At 46.5% G+C, this 12,788-nt stretch overlaps 1 protein-coding gene and 1 long non-coding RNA gene across 2 annotated transcripts in view; both read right to left on the bottom strand.

The window, feature by feature from the left end:
- Positions 1-427: 427 nt before the first annotated feature.
- Positions 428-3,499, bottom strand: LOC139028247 (uncharacterized). The gene is made up of 3 exons (XR_011480440.1): positions 3,259-3,499; positions 3,106-3,207; positions 428-2,964 (listed from the first exon to the last, which is right to left on the bottom strand). It is a non-coding gene; the product is annotated as an uncharacterized lncRNA (long non-coding RNA).
- Positions 3,500-4,951: 1,452 nt separating this feature from the next.
- The window catches only part of hnrnpua (heterogeneous nuclear ribonucleoprotein Ua), an 18,155-nt gene continuing 10,318 nt past the window's right edge, over positions 4,952-12,788 (bottom strand). The window contains 5 exon segments of the mRNA XM_023994807.1: positions 4,952-5,609; positions 5,729-5,827; positions 6,039-6,304; positions 6,412-6,684; positions 6,858-7,030. Of these exon segments, the coding sequence (XP_023850575.1) occupies positions 5,559-5,609; positions 5,729-5,827; positions 6,039-6,304; positions 6,412-6,684; positions 6,858-7,030 (862 nt within the window). The 3' untranslated portion in view covers positions 4,952-5,558.

The following is a 12,788-nucleotide window of genomic DNA, read 5'->3' as shown; positions in this document are numbered from 1 at the left end:
TAACGTAACATAGTTATGTCAGGCCAGGGGTGTATTCAGAAGTTGGAAACAGAAAACATAAAACATTTACCCCGAACGGAAAACGTTTTGCAACGGAAACTGTAGTTTCTATTGGACATATTCCGGTAAGTCCCTCACCATTTCGTTCTGTTTGCTTCTGTTTGGTTCCTAGCGAATACACCCCAGGTTCATAATACCACAGTACCTTAAGAAAGTATTCACAGGCCTACACACAATACCCCATAATGTCAAAGTGGAATTATGTTTTTCAAAATGTTTACAAATTACTTAAACATTTCAAGTTGAAATGTCTTGAGTCAATAAGTATTCAATCCCTTGGTTATAGCAAGCCTAAGTAAGTTCAGGAGTACAAATTTGCTTAACAAGTCACGTAATAAGTTGCATGGACTCACTCTGTGTGCAATAATAGTGTTTAACGTGATTTTTTAATGACTACCTCATCTCTGTACACCACACATACAGTTATCTGTCCCTCAGTCGAGCAGTGAATTTCAAACACAGATTCAACCACAAAGACCAGGGAGGTTTTCTAATGCTTCGCAAAGAAGGGCACATATTGGTAGAAGGGTAAAAAATAAAAAAAAGCAGACATTAAAAATCCCTTTGAGCATGGTGAAGTTATTAATTACACTTCAGATGGTGTATCAATACACAGTCATTAGAAAGATACAGGCGTCCTTCCTAACTCAGTTACTGGAGAGAAAGGAAACCACTCAGGGATTTCACCTTGAGGCCAATGGTGACTTTAAAACAGTTAGAGTTTAATGGCTGTGATAAGAGAAAACTGAGGATGGATCAACAACATTGTAGTTACTCCACAATACTAACCTAATTGACAGAGTGAAAATAAGGAAGCCTGTACAGGTTTTTTATTTATTTAAATGCATCCTGTTTGCAACAAGGCACTAAAGTAATACTGCAAAAAATGTGGCAAAGCAATTAACTTTATTTGTCCTGAATACAAAGTGTTATGTTTGTCCTGAATACAAAGTGTTTACCACTCTTCATATTTTCAAGCATAGTGGTGGCTGCATCATGTTAGGGGTATGCTTGTAATCATTAAGGACTGGGGAGTTTTTCAGGGTAAAAAAAATAAACAGAATGTAGCTAAGCACAGGTAAAGTCCTGTGAGGAAAACCTGCGAGGAAAGTAAAGTCCTGAGAGGAAAACCTGCTTCAGTCTGCTTTCCACCAGACACTGGAAGATTAATTCACCTTTCAGCAGCACAATAACCTAAAATACAAGGCCAAATCTACACTGAAGTTACTTACCAAGAAGACAGTGAACGTTCCTGAGTGGCCAAGTTGCAGTTTTGACTTAAATGTACTTGAAAATATATGGCAAGATCTGAAAATGGTTATCTATCAATGATCAACAACCAATTTGACAAAGCTTGAAGAATTTTGAAAAGAATAATGGGCAAATGGGGCCCCCAAGTGGTGCAGCGGTCTAAGGCACTGCATCTCAGTGCTAGAGGCGTCACTACAGACCCTGGTTTGATTCCAGSCTGTATTACAACTGGCCGTGATTGGGAGTCCCATAGGGCGGCGCACAATTGGCCCAGCGTCGTCCGGGTTAGGGTTTGGCCCGGGGGGCTAAGCCGTCATTGTAAATAAGATTTTCTTCTTAACTGACTTGCCTAGTTAAATAAAGGTTACATAAAATAAATAAATAAAAATGTTGCTCAACCAGGTGTGGAAAGCCGTTAGAGACTTACCTAGAAAGACTCACAGCTGTAATCACTGCCAAAGGTACTTCTACAAAATATTGCCTCAGGGGTGTGAATACTTATCTAAATGTGATTTTTCTGTATTTCATTTTCAATACATTTGCAAACATTTCTAAAAACAAGTTTTCACTTTGTCATTATGGGGTATTGTGTGTAGATGGGTGAGCTTWAAAAAATGATTTCATCCATTTTGAATTCAGGCGGTAACACAACAAAATGTGGAATAAGTCCAGGTGTAACAATTTCTTTTGAAGGCACCTTCAATAATGAGCCTTGTCAGTCGGTTTATACTGCTTATACACYGAGTAAAAATATGAGAGTTGACAATAATAACTCTTTCAACACACCACCCCACTCTAGGCTATGTACCACACGACTGTTGAAACCGTAGACAGTAGTAACATTTACTTCAGCCTGATTTAAATGCTTCTCTGAGAAGTCAGGGTTATTCCACTGTGTTGGTCCCAAAATACATTTAGGCCTAATCTACAGTTCAATTCAATAAATACAACAAAAACAACAGTTATATACCATTGTGGTTCTCTCCAATATGCAATTATTAGACAAACAGTAAACACACACACAACATACACAGGGTGCTCCCCTATTGAAACATTTCACTCCTGGACTTACATGATCAATCTGGTCCTTAGCAGCTTCGTCTGAATGAGCCCAGCTTAAATATTCCAGTGGAACTCACACAAAGCACTGATTCAAGACAATTTGATTTCCAAATGTAAATGAAAGTATGCACCTTGACAGTTCAAAAAATAAAACCAACAAAAATGACCCCATCCACAAAAAAAGGACTACCTTTTATAACAGTTCTACAATCAAATTAATTTCAAAAGTATTTACAATAAACAACTAAAGGCCTTAAATCGTTACTTAAATTTCATTACTATGGAATCTTAAGCACTTTAAAGCATGGTACTGTAGAATAAAATAATGTCTATTTGTTGGACTGTGTCACTGTCAATATGGGGCCTTCCAGGCCTTACCAAAGGAATTTGAGCCTTTAGCGCCAAATTCCTAGTTCTATTGCTAACAGTAGGTTATCAGTGGTGGTGAGGAGAACTTCTAGTTCTATTGCTAAYAGTAGGCTATCAGTGGTGGTGAGGAGAACTTCTAGTTCTATTGCTAATAGTAGGCTATCAGTGGTGGTGAGAACTCCTAGTTCTATTGCTAACAGTAGGCTATCAGTGTGGTGAGAACTCCTAGTTCTATTGCTAACAGTAAGCTATCAGTGGTGGTGAGGAGAACTTTCTAGTTCATTTGCTAACAGTAGGCTATCAGAGGTGTGAACGAGAACTCATAGTTTCTATTGCTAACAGTAGGCTTCAGAGGTGTTTGACGAGAACTCATAGTTCTATTGCTAACAGTAGGCTATCAGTGGTGGTGAGAACTTCCTAGTTCTATTGCTTAACAGTAGGCTATCAGAGGTGTTGAACGAAGAACTCATAGTTCTATTGCTAACAGTAGGCTATCAGAGTGTTGAACGCGAGAACTCATAGTTCTATTGCTAACAGTAGCGTATCAGAGGTGTTGAACGAGAACTCTAAGTTCTATTGCTAACAGTAGGCTATCAGAGGTGTTGAACAGAACTCATAGTTCTATTGCTAACAGTAGGCTATCAGAGGTGTTGAACGAGAACTCATAGTTCTATTGCTAACAGTAGGCTATCAGGTGTTGAAGAGAACTCTAGTTCTATTGCTAACAGTAGGCTATCAGGTGTGTGAGAGAAACTCTAGTTCTATTGCTAACGATAGGCTACAGTGGTGGTGAGAACTCCTAGTTCTATTGCTAACAGAGGCTATCAGTGGTGGTGAGAACTCCTAGTTCTATTGCTAAGTAGGCTATCAGTGGTGGTGAGAACTCCTAGTTCTATTGCTAATAGTAGCTATCAGTGGTGGTGAGAACTCCTAGTTCTATTGCTAATAGTAGGCTATCAGTGGTGGTGAGAACTCCTAGTTCTATTGCTAATAGTAGGATATCAGAGGTGTTGAAAACAGGGTCATGTTCAGGAGGATGCAATATACTGAACGTTGCAGATAGAACTCATGAATGGAGCGGACATATTGAAGGTGCCTTACTCTAAGTGTCTGAAAGGTAGGTTTGTTCTACACAGTAATGTTTTTACATTGCTGTGTAGTATCTTTAAGCGCTTTGAGCTGGGTTCACTCAGACAAACCTGCTAAGGACCAGGTTGATCATGTAAGTCCAAGAGTGAAATGTTTAATGTTGGCAGTTAAAACCCATTTTTCCAAGAATTGTTTATTGGAGAGAACCACATTGATGTAAAACTGTGGTTTTTGTTCTACTTCTTGAATGGAACTGTGGCGCAACTGCGGTCCCTCATGCTGAGTTCAGACCCCCACCCCCATCGGATATAAAAAAAAATACTGCGTACAACAAACCTGCCTTTCGGACACGTAGTKTAAGGAATCATGTCAGCTCTATTCAGGACAGTTCTATCCCAGAGTGATCCTAATTGCSTGCCATTCTACACATTTAGCCATGGGGTGTAGAGAACATTTTGCAATTTTATAACTGATTTCATGCCATTCTATTCATTTTGCCATGGGGCAGAGAGGAAAATTTGCTGTTTTTAATATGATATCTGAGTGAGACTGACTAACAAAATTCACGGGGGCCCTCCGGGAGGTAATTCAACCATGATTGCATTTTAGATAGCTGGCCGCTAGACTAATTTACCAATCTAAAACATTTTAGCTGACATGGGCTAATTGAGTGACTATCAGCGACTGACATTACAAACAATAAACTGCTGATCAACAACCAMATTTTGAAATTGGTCCGAGGGCCTTCAGTTGCCCATCCCTGATCTGAATGTTAGATAACGTTGTGCTCCACTGAACGTGCCCCATGGAATGGCCTATCTGCTCTGGTACGGAGTACTAATGTAAGTGACCAATTAAGATAGATAAAGGAGTGCCTTACTGAAGGACGGCCTTGGTCTTTAGATTGGATGTATGCGCAACTGATGCAGGATATAGCAAGACATTTTATTCATTTTAACAAGACAGCTACTCTATCTGAGACGGTGCTTCTCATATCAAAGGCTTTTCTAACACCTTTGACATTGAAAAATATGGATTCGCATACCAAGTAAGATGCACCATCGAGAGCCATTCCTGTGTTTATGTGGGCTGTCTGTTAGTTAAATTACACTTATATATATATTTTTAAGCATATCATTTTTTTTATTACAGCTTAAACTTCACTTTACTTACTAGAAACAAACGTATTTGCAGCAGGACTAGAATTACGACACCTCACAAATGCTATGTGTCTAAAGTGAGTGCTAGCCTCTCCTGATTCTTAAAAACATAAAACAACATAATATAAAGCAAAGAATCGGAAAGAAATATCTATCATCATCATCATGATCGTTGTAGTAAAAAGTACATCTTTACAGATAAAAACACAGAACCCTGAAAAGTTTTTTAAGAGACATCACATGCTGGATGAAAGCCAAAGTTTCTGAAGGCGAATGCTTGAGAGCTCCGGCTCTGAAACGTAAAAGCAATACAAATATACAAAATCAAAACGCAGAAAGTAAAGGAGCCCAGAAAGCGTTTGTTGTCTTTGTCTCAGAACCGGCAGTCCATCTCAGCAGTTGAATGCTCTTTCTTCCTAAAACGAAGGAAGAGGAGAGGAAAAAGGAGGAGGGGGAGAAGGTAAAATGGAGCGTAACGGGAGTTGACGCCTATGCGCCGGGGTGGACGGGGTTTGTAGTGAGGGGGTGTGTCTGTGTGCTGTCAGTCAGTCTCTCTACCGCACATGCTCAGTAGTATCCTGGGTGGTACTGTTGGCTCCATGGCTTCTGGTTCCAGAACTAAAGATGGAAGACAGAGGTTAAAGGTAAGCGTTTTGAACCATTCCATTGGTCCTAAGGTGCAAACATTGCCCAGCCTGTGCTGCGCTACGTCCAGCTACATCAGGAGCAGTACATACCCCCTGCTGCCAGCTCTGGTTGAAGGCCTGGGCCTTGTTCATGCCAAAGTTGCTGTTCTTGTTGAAGCTGCGATTGTTGCCTCCTCTGCCTCTGAACTTCTGCGGAAAACACAACAGCCATCAGACACCTGGGACTGCCAGCTGACCTCCAGTATGATTGGTGGGTTATACAAATGTACTGTATGTTGTTGTTATATTCAGAAAACTACATAGAAATGAAATAATCCAACAATCCACTCCAGCTGATAAGAGTCAGACTCGGTGTAGTCCTAGTCAAGGACACTATCAGGTATAGTAACTAGTGACCCACCTGTGTGAAATTGCCCCTGTTGTCCCCACGTCCTCTTCCACCTCCTCCTCCGCGGGTCATGCTGCCTCGGTGCATATTGCCTCCCCTATTACCCCCCATGTTCCCCATGTTGCCCCTTCCAGGACCCCCCCTGGGTGCACCCCCCCTGCTGGGCATGCCCCCGCTCCCCCTGTTGAAGTTGCCCCGGTTGGAGAAGCCCCCTCGGAAGGCCGGAGGAGGGAGGAAACCTCTGGGGGGACGACTGAATCCACCACGAGGTCCTGGGCCTGGGCAGAGACAAACACACAGATCAATATATATTGTACATACCAAGTACACAAACATACACCTCAAGTATTAGAGTTATTTACAGAGTCAAATACACATTGCTCACCTCCCCTGAAGTTGCCTCTGATCTGGAAGCCTCCTCTGCCCCCCCTCTGGCCCTGACCTCCTCCCCACTGCCCCTGCCCTCTGCCCCCACGGCCGCGGTGGTTGCCCCCTCTCTTGGGCGGCGTGCCCCCCTGGTTGGCCTTCTTCTCTGGGGGCAGGGCGGAGCGACTCTCCTCCTTGTACAAGTCCAGCAGCTTGGAGGCCTCATCCTTCTGCAGCTCCACGAAGCACACCTCACTGAAGCAATCCCCTGGCTCCGGCAGGGTGTAGATACCTACAGGAGGACAGGAGGGAAACAGAGAGATATATCAACCCCTAACAAATCAGTCAGTCAGCCCGGAAAGAAGCGTCTGCCAAAGGACTCAAATGTAATGTAAGCTCTCATGTGTTATTGATACAGGTAACAGGTGTTATGGCTGTCAGGTATTCTAGGTTGTTGTAGCTCACCTTTCATCTTGAGTACGGCGTGCTCGGGGACGTCTTTACCGTCCGTCTCGGCTTTCTTCTGTGTCCTCTGCTTGTAGTCGTCGTCAGTAGGACACACCACCACGGCCTTCCTCTGGAAGCCTGCAAACAGACACATCTTCCTCCTCTGGGCCGGGGCCGACACATTGGTCTGACAGAGAGACAGAGACAGAGAGACAGAGAGACAGAGAGAGAGAGAGAGAGAGAGAGAGAGAGAGGATCTCCCATTTATCCAGTAGTTTCTACCCCTTATTTGAGCCCCCCATCGACCTGGCTTCGCCCTACCCGTCGTGCCCCTGGGGCCCCTTCCTGTGCTATCATAGTACGGGTCTGCTTGTGTAAGTTCTATATATCACATTGACTTCCCTTATTGTTTGTTACTACGTGATTATGCAAATGCGTTTTCGGTTTCGTGCAGCCTTCATTTTTTTTTCCTTGACGCTTCCCTTCCCTTCCTTTCCTCGCCCCGTACTTGCCGCTCGGACCTCCATTTACCGCCCTCCACGATGGGCAACGACCGTGCAAAGCAAGCTGGGATCCTGTCTAAACCTAAGTGCTGTCTCTGTGTACCGTAGCGTTGTAGTGGCACGAACTTCATCCTGCGCGTCTTCCCCCCTCAAACCGGCCCTCAATGCTATCTCCAATCCCGCACGGCCCGACGAGTCGTCTGGCGTCCTAACAATCACTCCGTGTCGTGACCATGTAACGTCCCCGTTTCAAAGGGCCATACACATCGCATCCATCGAGCTCTTACGTCTCCTGCGCAGAATCCTATGGATCACAGCATGACTGGGGATGCACGGCCCCGTTTCGACCGGCGAGGCCTATCTTTGCGGCGGTTTCACGGCTCCTCCCAACCCCGGTTAACAGGGCCACGACTACACACGACTACCCCCAAACCCGCGCCGATGCGCGCCGCGGTTTGTTGTCTTTGTCTCGCCGCCGCTATGTGTGTCTCCAGAAGGTCATGACGTAGTGGACATGTTCCTTTTTCTCCACCGACGGGCGGAGCGAGTGACGGAGGCGGGGGGCGGTCTGGCGGCGTCCGGGAGTTGAACGCCTCTTGCGCGGGGTGGCAAACGGGGTCTTTGTCAGGCGAGAGGGGGTGTCATCGTAGCCATTTTTAGTTTTGGTATCGTCTATCAGAATCAAGAGCGATATCACGTTCGCGTGAGGCCTGTAACTTTTTGGTGCGTGGGTGCTAGAGTTTGGCTCATGGCTTCATGAGTAATCCCGCCCTGTGCGCTGAATAGCGGTTAGGTCACGCGTCGTTTTAGCAACTCCCTCTCTCTAGAGCCTGCCACCAAATAGAAAAAGGAGAGGTGAAGTTGCGTTCACTGCGCCCTCACGACCGTGCTGCGGATGTGCTCCCTACTCAACGTGAGCCGCACACTCACCCTCTGTGCCGCTGGTTCATGAACACTCGGATGGGCGTATTCTGATTTTATAGTTCAAATAGAAGTTTCCTTCTTTCATTCTTTAAGCACTACGCCAGTTGACTCTAGCTCTCTGCTTATTGTTTGTGTCTGACTTTAGGACGCTTGCTTTGCGTCTTCGGCCCTTCGTCGACACATTATTGTGTCTGCACACCTCGCCCGTGCCATGCAGACTAGGCCAGTAGAGTGAGCTGGGTCCTGCTTTTGCGTAAACCTCTGAGAGTTGAGCCTGGTATTAAGAGATTAATTCGCACCTCTGTATGTTGCTTGTTGTTAACTTTTTCTTTTATACGAGGCTCAGTAACCACCTCGTGCTACGCTGTCGTTTATCAACTCGTTCGTCCTCCCGACTGCTAGGGCGTACAGGTTCAAGTGACACTAATATGGGTGTCGTACCTAGATCACGAACCTTGGTGGTCGCTCGTGTTTATCTTAGTTTGGCGCTTACTTTGTGTGACACTTTCACGTGGCCCTGTTGTCCCCGTCTCTTCCCTCCTCCTGGGGTCATGTCGGTTCTTTGCCTACCTCATTGTCAATGATGCCCTTGTATTGATGATGCACTTTATTACCCTGGTGTACGTGTGCTGAAGACACTTTATCCAGAGGCCGTATCACTGGGTGACCTGCTGGCCAGGCGGACACTCCCGGTTACCCTGTTGCAAGTAGGTGGGAGTACTGTTACGGAAACATAGCCATCGGTTGGCCGGCAGATGCAGGGGGCACGTGAGGGGACTCGGAGGGACGGCACCCTCTGGGGGCCTGCGCATCCAGGTGTCGTCAGGGCTCGGGCGCGCACTGCAAGGCTTCACACTCTAATCATTGCACAAGCTAAGCCTCACGCTAGTCAAGCGGGGTTTCTTAAAGACCTGAGCCCCCGTCTCTCTGTTGGCAACTCACTGTAGAATTTATTGTCATGACGAGTCATGTACGTGGCATTCGACCTTGCTCACCCTCCCGACACCGTTCTGGTCCGCTCCTTGACGTCTTCTGCCCCAGCTCCCCTTACTTCGTCCTACTGGGTCGCTTCCCACTCGGGGCTGACTGTCACTCCTTGGGCCCAGATTGAGCGCACCCGGTCTGGAGGTGGTTGCACGCTCGTTCTTGAGGGGCCGTGCCTTTGCGGTTGGCTTTTCCTTGGGGCACCGGGCGGGCGCCTCTCTCCTTGTCGTTCGCCGCATTGGCGGCCTCCATCCCTTCTGCCCTCCACGCGCGTCAACACTCTCAATGTTGTGCGTTAGTCGCACACTGGCTTCGCGCACGCGGTGTCGCACCAGACATCGGAGCGGCGTCTGGCGGGAACCCGCGCGGCCTATGCTCAATCCACACCCTCCCATCCGTTCGTGGCATGTTCAGGCACACGGCTGTCTGCTCAGCCATGTCACTCCGGCCCAGCGCGCGCTGCAGCCATTGCCTCCACCATTGTTGGCTAAATAAACTTGTGCAGTCATGCTACTTGTATAGGTTTTGAATAAGTCCATACATCATTCGAAGGGTCTATCTTAATTGCTAGATAGCTTAAATGGTTGGCCATTATCTGCTAGTAAGCTACGCGTCCACGTCCTCTGTGGTTTGCCTCATAATGTACATGCTTCGGATTTTTTATAGCGACTGTTCTCTTTATTGCTAAATGTTATTTGAGGTCATGGCTCAACGGTGCGCTTTTTTAAAGTCCTGGGGATACGTTTTCCCAATGAACAACTCGAGCACAAATGCTTGCGCATCCGTTTTTTTCTTTGTGTAAGTCCTCTATTGAGCTTTCCTGTGATAGAGTGGGGGTCTGATTGTCTAAGCTTCGTGGTTCTCCGTGCGCCTGTCATCCCCGCTGGACTTGTTGCAAACACTAGGGCCTCTGGCCATGGGTGCACCCTCTAGACCACTCTTTGGCTGAACTGCCCTGTGGGTCAACCTCCGTCGCTTGCGACTCGTCAGAAGATGCTGTTGTTGATCTACTTACGGGTAACTTAGTTAAGAGCATTGGGTCAGAACGGAAAGGTATCTGGTTTCGAATTCCCGAGCCAACTGTGCCCTTGTAGCGCACCAGCGCGACTTAACCCTAATTGCTCTGTATAAGTAAGCCCGCTCTGGATAGAGGCGTCCTGCTAAATTACTAAAAATCCTCTTATTTTTTTGTACAAAATGAAAAGACCTTTCAGTTCCCTTACTCCCATGGTTAGGAATTTTGTATGGTAGTAGGCAACATGAGTGACTCACCATGAAAGTCAAGCTAACAACCTACAAGTGATCTATGTCCAAATACTGATTAATTAGTATCTAAATATAACAATGGAGTCTTAAGTGAAGAACTTGGATGACAATGGCACCGGTTTAATTGTAGAGAATGGTTTGGTAACTTACAGAGCTTCCCTCGCTCATTGTGGTACTGTTCCAATGACCATTTGGTCTGGACCCCGATTGTACACTGAAACCACTGTCAACACTACAGATGTAATGGTAAGGTAGATCACCTAAGATGACCATAAAGACACTAAATACTCATGTCATGCTAGCCCTAGTCCGAACTGCTGGTTTTAGACAGTGAAACATACTGGATCTGTGAGTGTGCCTGTTCCTGCTGCATCCCGCTAGACGTTTGATGACAGGGCCCAACAAAAACAACAATAGTCTCATTAGTAGGCAGGCCAGCTTAGGGCAGTCCACACATTACAACACAAACACAGGTGTCTAGATGGGCAGGGGGGCCGTTAGACAGAAAAGAACAGCTGCGTGAGGCATAGCAAGAGCCGAGGAGCGGCGCGCGCGAGCATGGCGCGGCGCCGAGAGGACGCGGGAAACGCGCGCGGAAGCGCCGGCTGAAACGTGGTGGCGACGGCGCGCGCCGGGCCGCCCGAGTCTGGTCGGAGCGCGGGCCGGCGAGCGACGAAATTGGTGCCTGTGCCTAAAATCGGCCTCTAAGTAGCAGTAAGCCGGCGAGCGCGCAGACTTCAGGAAGTAGCGCAGACGGAGCGCGCCCCCCCGAGTAAGGGTGTCATCCTGAAAATCCCACTCCCCAGCTACTGTCACTTCCATTCTCCCTTGCACTACACCAAGTTAGTATTTGTTCTCATGACCTGATGCTGCTTACATCCATGAATGTTGTTTGTTTCACAGGCATCGTGGCATATTCAAAATACAAAATTGAACTCCTCAAAGAAACAAGTTCCAATGTGGGTCACCCAAGGTTACCTGTCAAGGCTGTAGTTTGCGTTTTTGCCGTGCCGCGATCTCATGACTTTTTCCCCAGGCCGCTAGGGTGCCGCTTGGCAGATGGGGTGATTTCTGGTGAACGTTCCTTCATTTGGGTTTCACGACTGACGCATCTGGCAAAGGCAGCCAATCAGAATTTTGGGTACGGACTCTGCTGACTTTGGGGTGACTTCTTCACAAACTGCAACTGACCTTTAAGGTGCGGGTCTTTTAAGGTAAGTGTCCTGCTTTCACAGCTGAACTGCTGAACTGTAAAGACTCGTCCTGTCTTTAAGCTGAATGCCTCTTTAAGGTGAGGTGTCTTTTTAGGTGAACTGTCCTGTCCTTTAAGCTGAACTGCTGAACTGTAGAACTGTCTTGTCCTTTAAAGCTGAAACTGTAGAACTGTCTGTCCCTTTAAGCTGAACTGCTGAACTGTAGAACTGTCCTGTCCTTTAAGCTGAACTGTAGAATGTCTGTATTTTAAGCTGAACTGCTGACTGTGAAACTGTCCTGTCCTTTAAGCTGAACTGTAGAACTGTCCTGTCTGTTTAAGCTGAACTGCTGAACTGTAGAACCTGTCTGTCCTTTAAGCTGAACTGTAGAACCTGTCCTGTACTTTAAGCTGAACTGCTGAACTATGAACTGTCCTGCCTAACTGACTGTAGTGTCCTTCTTAAGCTGGACTGTAGAGACTGGTTCCTGTCCCTTTAAGCTTGGACTGGAATTCGAAGCATGTCCTCGTCCTATTTAGCTGCAATGTGAATGTAGACTGGTCCGTCCTTTAAGCTGGCGCAACTGTAGACTGTCCTGTCCAGCGTGCGTATGCTGTCAAGCTGGACTGTAGTAACTGTCTTGTCCTTTAAGCTCGAACTGTAGAACTGGAGATAGGTCGCTGTCCGTTTAAGCTGAACTGTAGAACTGTCTGCTCTTAAGCGACTGTGAGCTGTCCCTGTCCTCTTTAAGCTGGATCTGGTAGAACTTGCTGTCACCTTTCAAGCTGAAGCTGTAGAACTGTCCTGTCCCTTTAACGTGAACTGCTGATGCTTAGAACTGACGCTGTCACTTATAAGCTGGACTGTAGAATGTCTGTCTTTAAGCTGGACTGTAGAACTGCCTGTCCCTTTAAGCGTGACTGCTGGAACTGTGAACTGTCTGTCCCTTTAGCTGACTGTTAACTTCTGTCCCTTGTCAGCTGGACTGTAGAACTGGTCCTGTCCCTTTAAGCTGAATGTAAATGTCCTGTCTTTAAGCTGGACTGTAAAACGTCTGTCCTGAATGCGCTTTAGCTAGG

The sequence above is a fragment of the Salvelinus sp. IW2-2015 genome, linkage group LG9, assembly GCF_002910315.2.
Source record: "Salvelinus sp. IW2-2015 linkage group LG9, ASM291031v2, whole genome shotgun sequence".
NCBI lineage: Eukaryota > Metazoa > Chordata > Actinopteri > Salmoniformes > Salmonidae > Salvelinus > Salvelinus sp. IW2-2015.
This window is presented reverse-complemented; position numbering and strand designations above follow the sequence as displayed.